The 12,363-nt window shown below is 42.2% G+C and overlaps 1 protein-coding gene and 1 long non-coding RNA gene across 2 annotated transcripts; one reads left to right on the top strand and one right to left on the bottom strand.

Moving 5' to 3' along the window:
- Positions 1-240: 240 nt before the first annotated feature.
- Positions 241-8,671, top strand: LOC143268170 (uncharacterized). The gene is made up of 2 exons (XR_013043882.1): positions 241-6,135; positions 6,614-8,671. It is a non-coding gene; the product is annotated as an uncharacterized LOC143268170 (long non-coding RNA).
- An 855-nt stretch (positions 8,672-9,526) lies between these two features.
- Positions 9,527-12,139, bottom strand: LOC102903804 (carbonyl reductase [NADPH] 1). The gene is made up of 3 exons (XM_006998201.4): positions 11,717-12,139; positions 11,131-11,238; positions 9,527-10,192 (listed from the first exon to the last, which is right to left on the bottom strand). Exons 1-3 carry the CDS (start codon positions 12,003-12,005, stop codon positions 9,756-9,758), a joined length of 834 nt encoding a protein of 277 aa, XP_006998263.3. The 5' UTR covers positions 12,006-12,139; the 3' UTR covers positions 9,527-9,755.
- Positions 12,140-12,363: the final 224 nt, after the last annotated feature.

Genomic DNA, 12,363 nt, shown 5'->3' with positions numbered 1-12,363 from the left:
CAGGAAAGCGGGGGAAGGGACATTTACCCTTGAGGGGCAAAGGGCGGCATCCGGAGAGAGAGCAGACAGACATGGCCCACAGGCACATGACAGTTTATAAAGGAAAAAGGAGAAACCTGTGTTAAAATGAGTTGATTTGTTTGGATTGGGCATGTTAATTAGGGCAGCCAAAAGGGGCCTTTGATTGCCAGACTTCAATACTTCAATAGCTGGATCTTGGTGGTCAGCCCCAGAGGTAAGAAGTAGGCAAATAAAGGAATAGACCTTGGTGACTAGCTTCAGGAATATTATCTAACAGTTTAGCAAGGCGGAGGGAATGGGGAAGGGCCAGGCCTGCCAGAGCCATGCTTGCCCAGCGCAGGCCTGCTGGAGCCCTCCACCTGGACCCCTCTTAGCACACGAACACTCATATGTTTTTAATAGAAGCTTAATCTCCTATCTATGAGAGTCATAATTTAGCCTTTTCTGAAACTTCCATTTTAGTGTTGTGTACCTTATCCTTCAGCCTAGGAAACAATTTTTTAGAAATAGTGAATAATTGTGCTCCCAGATGCCATGGTTAATCAAGGATTTCCACTTGGGGCACACTCTTTAAAGCCCTTCCAATGCTAGCTGTTGTTACAATACTGAGGAAAAACACCTCTGGATTCGAGTATACATGTTCACTCTAGCACTTGGAACACTATAGCCATGATTTTTGACTTTGATCTTCTGTTTACAAAAACAAAATGAGTAAGAGGACGTGAACAGCCCTGTTGGAAGGTGATTCTTGTAAAGTGAACCCTAAGAGACCTCGCTTGTCTCCAGGGGTGACTACTCCTTCTGTCAGCCGGGGAATCACGGGTCCATGGTGAGATTAGGATAGAGGCCTTGAGTAGTATGTAGTGTTCCTGAGGGAAAGAGGGTCATGGGAGGTTCCTGATGATGCTCCCTGGGACAATGGACAATGAACGTGTGCTTCCCTTAATTTCTGGGATGTGTAGTGTGGGTGGATGTATATACTATGCATGTCCATATACCTGGCATGGTTTCTGCACCTAAAGGACAACTTGTATTTGATTATCAATATCCTCACCTGAGAGTTAATGGGATCAAGGTACAGCAAGACATAGTCATCCTGTTTCAGCTCTTGTACCAAGTAAGTAAAGCCATGACTTTTTTCATGTTCCTCTTTGTTCCAGGGAATTCAACCCAGAGCCTCAGGCATGTTGGCATGCACTTTATGGCTGAGCTACATCCTAGCCTTTCCCTGTGGCTGTAAATCTTTCAACAGATAAATAGGTGACACAAGAGGGAACACGTGGCTGGATTTAAGCTTTAGCCGGCTACGCTTTCTTGTGTTCTCTCTCTCTCTCTCTCTCTCTCTCTCGATTTACACCTCGGATACTAGGTGGCTGTTTGAAAATCCTCTCAGATTTCTACTGTTCTACACAGATTTGGTAAGTCATAACATATCAGATATTTTAAAGGAAACTATCTAAAAGAGAATTTTTTTCCACATTAAAAAAAAATGGGTTTTATGTGTACATTGGAAGAAAATTGTTTTTTTTTTGAAATTTTAGGCAGTCTGACAATGGAACAACTATATGAGAAGATTAGTATTGGTGGAATTATGCAGTTTATCACTATGCTAATCCTCATTTTAATATTTAAAAAGATAGTCAATTTAAGTGCCAGGATAACAGCTTTAGTAGAACTTGTTAAACCTGTAAAAATTCAGACAGAAGAAATTAACAGTGAAGTTGTTTCAAGTCTGGATCATAAGGTTACAGAAAGAAAGCCTGTTTTCACACAGTCACCCTTAATTTATCCTGTAACTGTACAGCAGATGCCTGATCAAATGGCTACACAAAATATTTGGGCTCCAATTGAAATGTTGGATTTAAAAAGGTTTAAGGAGGCAATAGTATCTTATGGCATGCATTCCCCATATGTAAAGCAAATGTTAAACTCTTGGTCAACATATAATAGGATAGTACCACAGGACTGGCGGGACCTTGCACAAGGTGTTCTGGAACCCAGCCAGAGACTTCAATTTCTGACCTGGTTTAAGGATGAGGCTAAAAACATACAAAAACAATGGAGGGATAAAGGAATACAAGTTTGCCAGGATCAGCTTATTGGAGAAGGCCAATATGCTTCAGTACAAACACAATATTTATATGATGTCCAAACCCTAATTTTATATCGAACAGCAGCCTTGAATGCATGGGACAGAGTTGAGGAACCAGGAAAAAAATCTGAGTCATTCACAAAGGTGATGCAAGGCCCAAAAGAGTCTTTTACAGATTTTTTACAAAGACTGGCTTCAGCAGTAAAGAGAATGGTCTCAGATTCAGAAGCTGGTAAGGCAATAATTGAATCTTTGGCCTTTGAGAATGCGAATACAGCATGCAAAAGAATAATCAGGCCATTAAGGGCAAGATCTGCACCTTTGGAAGATTGGATTAGAGAAACAATTAATGTTGAAGCTGATGAGCATGATGATATGTGGGTAGGAGAAGCAATTTCAAAAGGTTTGAGAATGTTAGATGTTTTGGATGTGGAAAGCAAGGACATTTGAAAAGGGACTGTAGACAAGTCATTCCTAGAAACAATGTTTCTTCAAGGAAAAATGGCAACAGAATGCCCCTTCCTTCTGGAGTATGCAGAAGGTGTGGTAAGGGAAAACACTGGACCAACGAATGTAGATCAACAAAGGACAGAAAGGGTAATCCTTTGCCTCAGTCTTTGGGAAACTCCCAGAGGGGCCTCACGCAGGCCCCCGTTGCAAATCCAGTTCAAACTTTTCCTGCAGTCATAGAGGAAATCCCTGCTCTGAGCAATTAAATAACCAAATGCCTATTGGAATAAATCATGCTGGTCAGGATGATGAAACAGAGAGAATAGAAAATTCAGGAAAAAACATAAAGAAAAATTTTTGGCAAACTTCTATTAATGAACAAAGACCAAAATTAACGATAAAAATAAATGGTGTTTTGTTGTCTGGTCTGGTAGACACAGGTGCGGACGTTACCATAATTGCACCAGAATTTTGGCATCCAACTTGGCCTCTTCAGAAGGTAAACGTTCAACTGTTAGGAATTGGGACATTATCTCAGGTGAAACAGAGTGCAAGATGGCTCGAATATATAGGTCCAGAAGGACAGAGAGGAAAATTAAAACCATATGTGGCTAACATAACTATGAACCTGTGGGGTCGAGACTTGTTGCAACAATGGAATATTCAGATTAACATCCCTCCAATCTCAGAAACAAATCATAAACTAGCACATGTTACTGAGAGAAATATTAGAAGATATTGTTCTAATGAGTGGTCACCAGCCATCCATATTATACAAGAACAGGGCACAATAACTGATGATCTTCCAAAGACACCAACAGCTCTACCTTTAAAATGGTTAACAGACAAGCCTGTATGGGTCCAGCAATGGCCTTTAACAACAGAGAAACTCCAGGCTTTAGAAGAGCTGGTAGAAGAACAGTTAAATGCTCAGCATATTGAAGAATCAACCAGCCCTTGGAATTCTCCTGTATTTGTTATTAAAAAGAAATCTGGTAAATGGAGAATGGTAACAGACCTTAGAGCAATTAACAAAGTAATTCAGCCAATGGGCTCTCTACAATCTGGGATGCCTTTGCCTACTCTATTACCAAAAGGATGGCCTCTCATAGTTATTGATTTAAAAGACTGTTTCTTTTCAATACCCTTACAAGAAAAAGACAGAGAAAGATTTGCTTTTACAGTGTCTACTTATAATAATTCTCAACCGGTTAAAAGATTTCAATGGAGGGTCCTCCCACAGGGAATGTTGAATAGCCCAACTCTGTGCCAATATTTTGTACAACAGCCATTGGAAGTGATATGTAAAAAATTTCCTAAATCTATAATTTATCATTATATGGACGATATTTTACTAGCTGACTCAAATGCAGATACTTTAGAAAGAATGTTTGAAGAAGTAAAGAAAATTTTGCTTTGCTGGGGATTACAAATTGCTCCTGAAAAAATACAAAGAGGAGATTCTATTAATTATTTAGGATACAAAATAGAGCTACAAAAAATTAGACCCCAAAAGGTGCAAATTAGGAGAGATAGACTACAGACTCTTAATGACTTTCAAAGATTATTTGGAGATATTTCTCATCTACAAACTATTGTTGGGGTAAAAAATGATGAACTTACTAATTTGTTCAAAACCTTAGAAGGTGACAAGGACTTAAATAGTTCAAGAGAATTATCACATGAAGCTTGGCCTTGGTAGAAAAGAAAGTACATGAAGAGCATGTGGATCGTATTGATCCAAAGCTGGATTGCATTTTGGTTATTTTACCTTCTAGGTGTTCTCCTACTGGAATATTAATGCAGAGGGAAGATATTATATTGGAATGGATATTTTTACCAAATAAACCAAAGAAAAAAAATTAAAAACTTATATGGAAAAAATCTGACTTGATTTGCAAAGGAAAATTGAGACTTCGTCAATTAGCAGGAATAGACACAGCAGAAATTGTCGTACCATTAACTAAGGAGGACATTGAAAAATTATGGACAGAAAGTGAACCTTGGCAAAGAGCTTGCAGTAATTTTTTGGGAGAAATTAACAGCAAATATCCCAAAAGCGATAGAATTGATCTTATCAAGAGAGCTGATTGGATCTTGCCTCGAATTGTACAGCAAAAACCCGTATCTGGAGTTCATACATTTTATACAGATGCCAACAAACAAGGAAAGGCAGGTTACAAATCAGAAAATTTAAGTAAAGTGGTTCAAAGTCCATATAATTCAGTTCAAAAATCAGAATTGTATGCTATTCTGTTGGTATTAATGGATTTTTCAGAACCTCTCAACATAGTAACTGACTCTCAGTATGCTGAAAGAGTGGTGTTACATATTGAGACTGCAGAATTTATCCTTGATGCTTCAGAATTAACTTCACTATTTATTCAATTACAAGATACAATCAGGAAAAGGAATCATCCTTTATATATAACTCACATTCGATCCCATACTGGTCTGCCAGGCCCTCTAGCACAAGGCAATGATGAGATTGATAAATTATTAATAGGAAATGTGCTGGAGGCCTCAGAATTTCATAAAAACATCATGTCAATAGTAAAGGCTTAAAAAAGGATTTTTCCATAACCTGGCAACAAGCCAAAGAAATAGTAAAGAAATGTCCTACTTGTTCCTTCTACAATCAAACGCCATTACCAGCAGGATGTAACCCAAAGGGTACTCAGAGAAATGAAATCTGACAGATGGACGTGTTTCACTTTGCAGAATTTGGAAAATTGAAATATGTACACCACACCATCGATACTTATTCAGGACTTCAATGGGCAACTGCTTTGAGTTCTGAAAAAGCTGATTCTGTAATCACTCATTTGCTAGAAGTTATGGCCATCATGGGTATACCTGCACAAATCAAAACTGACAATGCTCCATCATATGTCTCTGTTAAAATGAAACATTTTTTTGCTTATCACAATATAAAGCATATTACAGGCATACCACATAATCCTACGGGCCAAGCAGTTATAGAAAGATCAAACAGAACTCTAAAGGATATGCTAAATAAACAGAAAGGGGTAACAAAAACCCCCAGAAATAGAGTGCATAATGCTCTTCTAACTTTGAATTTTCTGAATGCCAATGAGAAAGGAACAACAGCTGCAGAGAGACACTGGATAATAGAAAAAACTACAGAATTAAATCAGCCTATGTACTTTAAGGATGTGCTGACCTCAGAATGGAAACCAGGGTATGTATTACATTGGGGACGAGGTTTTGCTTTTGTTTCTACAGGAGAAGATAAGCTGTGGGTACCATCAAAATTGATAAAGGTTTGATTTGAACAAGAGAGACCTCTTAATTAGAGGAGGTGATAGTTCATCAACCAGCATGAACATCCAATTTAAACTAACTTGTACCAGTAACACATACCTTTTCATTTAATCAGATAATAATTTGCCAAAAAGGAACATCCTCAAAATTAGTCTTGGGGAAAGGTTTTTGTTTTTGTCTTTTAGGAAAATGAAGGTTAAGGAATCTGAAGAACACTGGACAAATGAGACAACTGAAGAAAAGGGATAAATCATCTATCCCAAGAAACAGAGTGAAACGGCATATGGGTATATATTATCTAAAAAATTTTGTCTTCCTAAATGTTTGTTTCTGCTTTTCTCTAAAGATTTAACACTATTGGTCTTCTAATAGTCCCAGTTCAATTAAAATTTAAAGCTGACTTTGGAGTTGGAGAATGGCTCTCTCCTTCTTTAAACTCAAGCATGTTGTTAAAAGGAAAATGCAAACTCCCTATATCATGCCAGAATAGAAGAGCCATCTTCTGCTATGGGACAGGACAAAAGCCAAATTAATGAAGGGACTATTCTATTACTAATCTCAACTCTTTGATTCTATTCTGATTCTTTAAACTCTTCTTAAAGTATGAATTTTATATCAAAATTTACAAGATTAATATATATATATTTATACATTTTAAACTTTGTTAAGATATGAATGGTCATATAGAGTACTAACTAATTCTAGAAAAAAAAAGGGCTTCAATTACCTGAATATATATGTCTTTGTGTTCGCGTCTCTTATCAGTTTTCTGCAGGAAATCACAGCCAGGTCTAACATCAACTTAAGTCTCCAGGAAGAAGATGGCCCCCCACAACAACAACAATTCCACATGGACAACAACAATATCATTAAGCTGACAAACATCATCCACAGATCAGCTTTGAACTACAAGGTGCTCAGAGCAATTTTGAGATGACTAGCTGACATGATCCAGTGTCAAAGACTACTTGAATAAGGACTTGAGATAAACCCTGAACTTTGGCATTATACACAGACTGAATAATGAAGGATATAGTTACCTCTCCTAGAATTTGACAATTAACCTAAAATTTTTCTTTCAGGATAAAGAATACTTCGCCCATACCCAGCAGGAAGCAATTTTAAGAATACGACGCCCACATTCCCAAAGAGGTGGTGTGGGGCGGGTGGTTTTTTGGTCTTTTTAATGGTTTTTGGGTCTGGGATAATTTTCAGTGTTTAGGGGGGTTGGTTACAAGTTATTGTCAAGGGTTAGGAAAAAGGCTAAGCAAAGGAGATTAGATATAAGTTTCTTATTAAAAAAAAGAAAGAAAGAAAGAAAGAAAGAAAAGAAAAAGACAATTACTAGTTTTAAATACTTTACATTGGATTGGATTGTTTTATATTGTAAACAAATTTGAAATTGATATTGTTAGAAAATGCTATATGTATATTTCTAATTGTATTCATACCATTCATTTAACAATGTAATGCAATTTTCTGATCCTTGAATGTTATTACCAACTATTAGGATATAAAGAAATGAAAGTTAGTAGTTAGACATTACAATAGAACTTGTAGTCATATTAGATATGTTTTAAAAATTGAGCAGAGATGTTTTAGACAGGTCATCTTCAAACCCTTCAGAGATCTACAGAATATGGCATTTAAAATGTTTTAATAACTTAGAAAATTTTTCTTTTTTGAGACATGTCGGCTCCTGGCAGTACCAATCTACTTCAGAGAAAATATGGGCATTGAAGAAACTGTATACAGAGTCAGCTTTCATTGTGGCAAAAGTTAGCCACTGGACAACAAAGTATCCTCGAATCAACAGGACAAAATGGACAGACAGAACAGGAAACAAGGGACTACTGATTCTTTCCAAAACAAGTGTGGTTATGGCTTTATCAAAAGGCATCTTCTGAGGCCAGGACAATACGGCCCCATCCCTGAAGTGGCCTTCGCAATCCGGAAAAGGTACAGTGCCCTTTTCCTCGAAGGCAGCTTAACAGGCAGAGGGCCAATGGCTTCTGTTGTGCAATGGAACAGCAGCTGAAAGCTCACACCTCTTGATAGTAGACTGGCATTTAATAGAGGGATGTGGAGAAGAAGGGGATGTTGAGATGAAGCCATATATACACAGCCAAGAAGAATGGACAGCTGAATTAAAAAAACTGTCAACAATTTCCAGAATTTAAAATCCTGAATCATGACAGGACACTAGTGGAATTCAGGTGTTTCTGGTACGTGGACTGCTCTCACCCAATGTGAGGTTGAACTGTTGACCTTGTGTACATCCTACTTCACAAATGAGTCTGTCAGATACACTAAGCCTATAGGCTGAAGATGATGCCCCAACACTGCGGAGAAACCTCAGGTGACTGCCCAGGCAGCTGGCTGTTTCTGTCAACTCACAAATTTTTTGGAAGTTGCTTGCATGCACTTCCTGTTTTTATTTTTGTTAGCTAATATTATTTCCTTCTTGGGTCTCTGAGGGAGTTGAAGATTAGTTAGTTATGGTTGAAAATTAGTTAGTTATAGTTGAAAATTAATTAGGATAGAAAGTGCATTAGATACATCTTGGATTTACCAAAATAGGATAGATAATGGAATTATTTTCTCTGATTTGTCAAATACCTGTTTAGGTATTTATTACTTGTATATATTGTATATAGTTATTGTACTTTTGTATATAGTTTTTCTTTTGTTAGTTATAACCTTTTGCTTTTTTTTCTTTTTATTAAAATGGAAAAGTGGAAATACGGTAGTATTCTAATTGTACTGAAATGTGATTTTGATTGTATGTTAATAAATAAAGTTGCCCGGGGGTCAGAGCTATTAGAGCCATAGAAAGAGCATGGCGGTGGTGGCACATGCCTTTAATCTCATAGATCTCTGTGTGTTCAGGGATACAGCCAGCATTGGAGACATACGCCTTTAAGACCTAGAGGGCTGTACATACAGACAGTGACGAGGCAGTCACATGTTTGGGTTTACAACCAATGAGTAGGCAGAATGACTTTGGACCGACTGACACACAAGGAAATAGCTCTCTTTTTGGGAAGCTGGGACACCGCAGGAGAAAGGGTGAGATTTTAGCTCTGAGCTCTGATCTCTCGGCTTTCTCTTTTACATTGGTTCTGTGTTTCTTATTTAATAAGATGGTTGGATACATCAACATAACTCTGTGTTCCCAGGGCAGGGTCACTCAATGGCTCCAGAACAATGGTCTATTCCTTTTGAGAGCTGAGGGTTTTGGTTTGAACCGTAGACACTGTCCTTGACTCAGGCCTCTCATTGTGTCCTGCTTGTCACCCAAGGGACACACCTGTAAGGACCAGAGAGGACTCCAGGGTCCATGGAGCCACCTGTGATCTGCCCCTGCTCTTGAGATGCTCACTGTCTGAGGCTTCACCATGCCTCCCCTTGGTCTGACTTTGGCTTTAATTTAACTCTTGCAGAGCCGAAGCCAATTTTGCAGGGGAAGAAGCTGCAGAGGCCAGGAGTGACCGCTCCGCAGTGAGGGGCCCTTGCTGCTCCTGTGGAGACTCACAACCACCTTGACCTCCAGGTCCAGGGGAGCCGTCCCTCTTCTGGTCCCCACAGGCACTTTATGTGTGCAGTGCTCTTCCATATACCGAGGCCAGACACTCATGCACACAAAGGAAAAACCCACAAGAACAGAAAACAGTATGCCTAAAGAACCAGTTATTTTTATTTTTTTTCTTCCCCAGAATTTACTTTTTCTCACCCTGCATCACAGAGGGGATCATAAAGAACGCCATGGAACACAAGGCCACACAATGAGAACTAGTTAACGAGTGTCAAGTTACTGTGTCAGCACTGTTAAAAATGTACCCTGGCCCTCACCAAGACAGGACACAAAGCAGGGAGGGGACGCTGTGGGAAGAGGTGAGAGCTGAGTTCACCACGGCTCAACTTTTTTCTCCTGAACAAACTGCCCGTGGGGTCCCTCTGCATCTGGCGGCAAAAGGGCCAAGTACACGGGGGTCTCTGCTCCTTCTTCTGGGCTCTTGGTGGCTTTTGGTCCCGCCATGTCTGTTCTCACCCACCCGGGGCAACAGGCATTGAGCAGAATCTTGTCCCCTCTCCTCTGCTCGCTGAGTTTCCGGGCGTGGATCCTGGACAGGACGGTCACCCCGATCTTGGTCACCCCATATGCACTGTTCGGCCAGCCTTCTTTATTGTGTATTCCTTTCTTCGTGTCTTCCACAAACTTGTTCATGAGCCCCACCAGCTCCTCCTCTGTGATGGTCTCACTGCGAAACTTCTGCTGCAGCTCTGGGCTGCACTTTTTCAGGGCCCTGAGGCTCACCATGCTGGACACGTTCACCACTCTGCCTAAAACACACCACAGATTGCTATGTAGAGAGGCGTATGCAAGAACGGCATTTTACATCGGGTGAGATTTTACATCAGAAAGTTTCCATCTGAGAAAAGGACGCACAGAACAGGACTGAGGAAGCGTTAGAAACAGCATTCTTTCCTTCAGGGTTTGGTTGGGTAGAGAAGCCCGGTGACCATGGAAACAGCTGCCCTTTGAGGTTCTAGAGATCCAGAGGACCGCAAGGGAGAGAGAGAGGACATTAGTTTGGAGTGAGCTATACTTACTGAACTCTAAACTAGAACCTCGCATTCCTAAAGTGATTCACTTGCCATTGCTGGTATGTATGAGTGAGCAGTGGCTCCAAATGACAGGGGTATTAGCAGTTCATGATAAAAGGAATGCGATAGTTTGTTTTGCAGAACATGGAACAGGTCGATGGAGAGCTAACAGCCTGGAGGAAAGACGGCTCAGATTATAGAGTCCTGTGAACCATGCCAAAGGCTTGGGCCCTCTCCTGAAGGACCTTAGGGAGGGGTGGAGCTGGGCAGACAGGGTGTGGAAACCCAGGAAAGGAGCATGCTCAAGAAAGGAGGCCTCCTGGGTGGGCTGGCAGCAGTGCAGTTTGACAGCTGAGACCTGCTGTGGAGGTGACCCGAGGGAGGCACTCAGGGGGCATAGTCTGAGGTTTTGTAGGGAGAGGGCATTGTGACCTGTAGGTAGGGGCCCAGTTGGTGTGTGAAATGTTTGAGAGAGGAATGGAATCCTAAAAGCCCCTCAAGTGAGAGGATGTGGAAGCGGAGCGGACATTTAACGAGGACATGCAAAGAGAGAATCTGCAGCCACAGAAGAATTGAGACCAAAAGCAGAGCCACACCTCCAGTGGCAGAGAGGCGGGCGCCAGTCCTGGCACAGAAGGAGAGAAGCAGGCCTGGGGACCTCCCACCAGACTCACCTTGGGGTTTTATGAGAGGCAGGAGCTCAGTGCAGACATCTCGGGTACCAAAAAAGTTCGTTTTCATGGTCACTTCTGCTTGAACGGGGAAGGGGGTTGGGTCAGCAACTTCCGGGGGAGAAAGAGAATGGAACTGATTGGATGACGCTGTATAGACCTGACCCAGAGCGTTAGAAATCCACTTCCAAGTGTTTAGTCGGACCCCACTGTCAATCTGACAATGCTCTATAGTTTGTGAAAGACGCAGCACCCCCGGGGGAGGGCTGTGTATCGGGATCTCTCCTTTCTCTCCTCTCAATTTCCTGTTTATTTCACAATCAGATGAAAAGTTCCACTCAAGTATCCCCAAGCCCAATTACTCGACAACTGGGAACGATGGCGACTAGTCCTAGTTAGGTAAACACAAGGACCACGGAGCCCGCTCTGCCTGCAGCCCCCACCCTGCCCTGTTTCTCCCAGGGGATCTGTTCTAGACTCCCACGCCAGGGCGCCCCTGCCCGAGCCGAGCTCCCCAGAGAGGCAGAGCCCACCCTGGCACCAGGCTCTGGGGAAGCCGCCTCCCCTCTCTCCGCACCCCATGGCTTACCCTTGAAGGCGATGCCCGCGTTGTTGACCAGCACGTCCAGTCCCCCGTACTCCTTGCGCAGAAAGTCGCGCAGGGCGCGGATGCTCTGCGGGTCATCGATGTCCAGCTGGTGGAAGCGCGGGCTCAGGCCCTCCGCCTGCAGCTGCTGCACCGCCGCCTTGCCCCGCGCCTCGTCCCGCGCCGTGAGCACCACGTCCCCCGAGAACTTCCGACAGAGGTCACGCGTGATGGCGAAGCCGATGCCCTTGTTACCCCCGGTCACCAGCGCCACGCGGCTGCAGGACGACATGGCTGGCGGTCGGGTGCAGCGAACCTGGGACAAATGGCACTGGGAGGTAGCAGAACAGCCTCTCGGAACCGGGTATTTCTAGGGTCCTCCGGCTGGAGAGGCCTTTGATGGGCCCACTGCGCAGGCCCACTTCAGGCCCCGCCCCCAGGAGGGCGTGGCGTGGCGTGGCGGGAGACTGGTGATTGTTCTTGGGAGATTTATACGTTTTGTCTTATTGGTTGTATATTTACAGGGTGGTGGCTCACCTTCGCAGCCGCATCGGGTTAAGTTTTATAAAAGTTTACAATGAAAGGAACGTGCCGGGTCCTTTGCTAGCTCAGAGCACGCAGGGTACTGTTGGGGAGTTGAAAACCAGCCA

Source organism: Peromyscus maniculatus, chromosome 12 (genome assembly GCF_049852395.1).
Source record: "Peromyscus maniculatus bairdii isolate BWxNUB_F1_BW_parent chromosome 12, HU_Pman_BW_mat_3.1, whole genome shotgun sequence".
Taxonomy (NCBI): Eukaryota; Metazoa; Chordata; class Mammalia; order Rodentia; family Cricetidae; genus Peromyscus; species Peromyscus maniculatus.
Note: the sequence above shows the minus strand (reverse complement) of the source record. Positions and strands in the feature narration are given on the sequence as shown.

What these genes read in the sequence shown, in the direction of transcription:
- LOC102903804 (XM_006998201.4), bottom strand. Translation starts at nt 12,005, where the DNA reads ATGTCGTCCTGCAGCCGCGTGGCGCTGGTGACCGGGGGTAACAAGGGC. An exon ending in CGCGGGCATCGCCTTCAAGG is followed by an intron (nt 11,239 to 11,716) that starts GTAAGCCATGGG and finishes CTCCCCCGGAAG; the next exon opens with TTGCTGACCCAACCCCCTTC. An exon ending in GCCTCTCATAAAACCCCAAG is followed by an intron (nt 10,193 to 11,130) that starts GTGAGTCTGGTG and finishes GGTGTGTTTTAG; the next exon opens with GCAGAGTGGTGAACGTGTCC.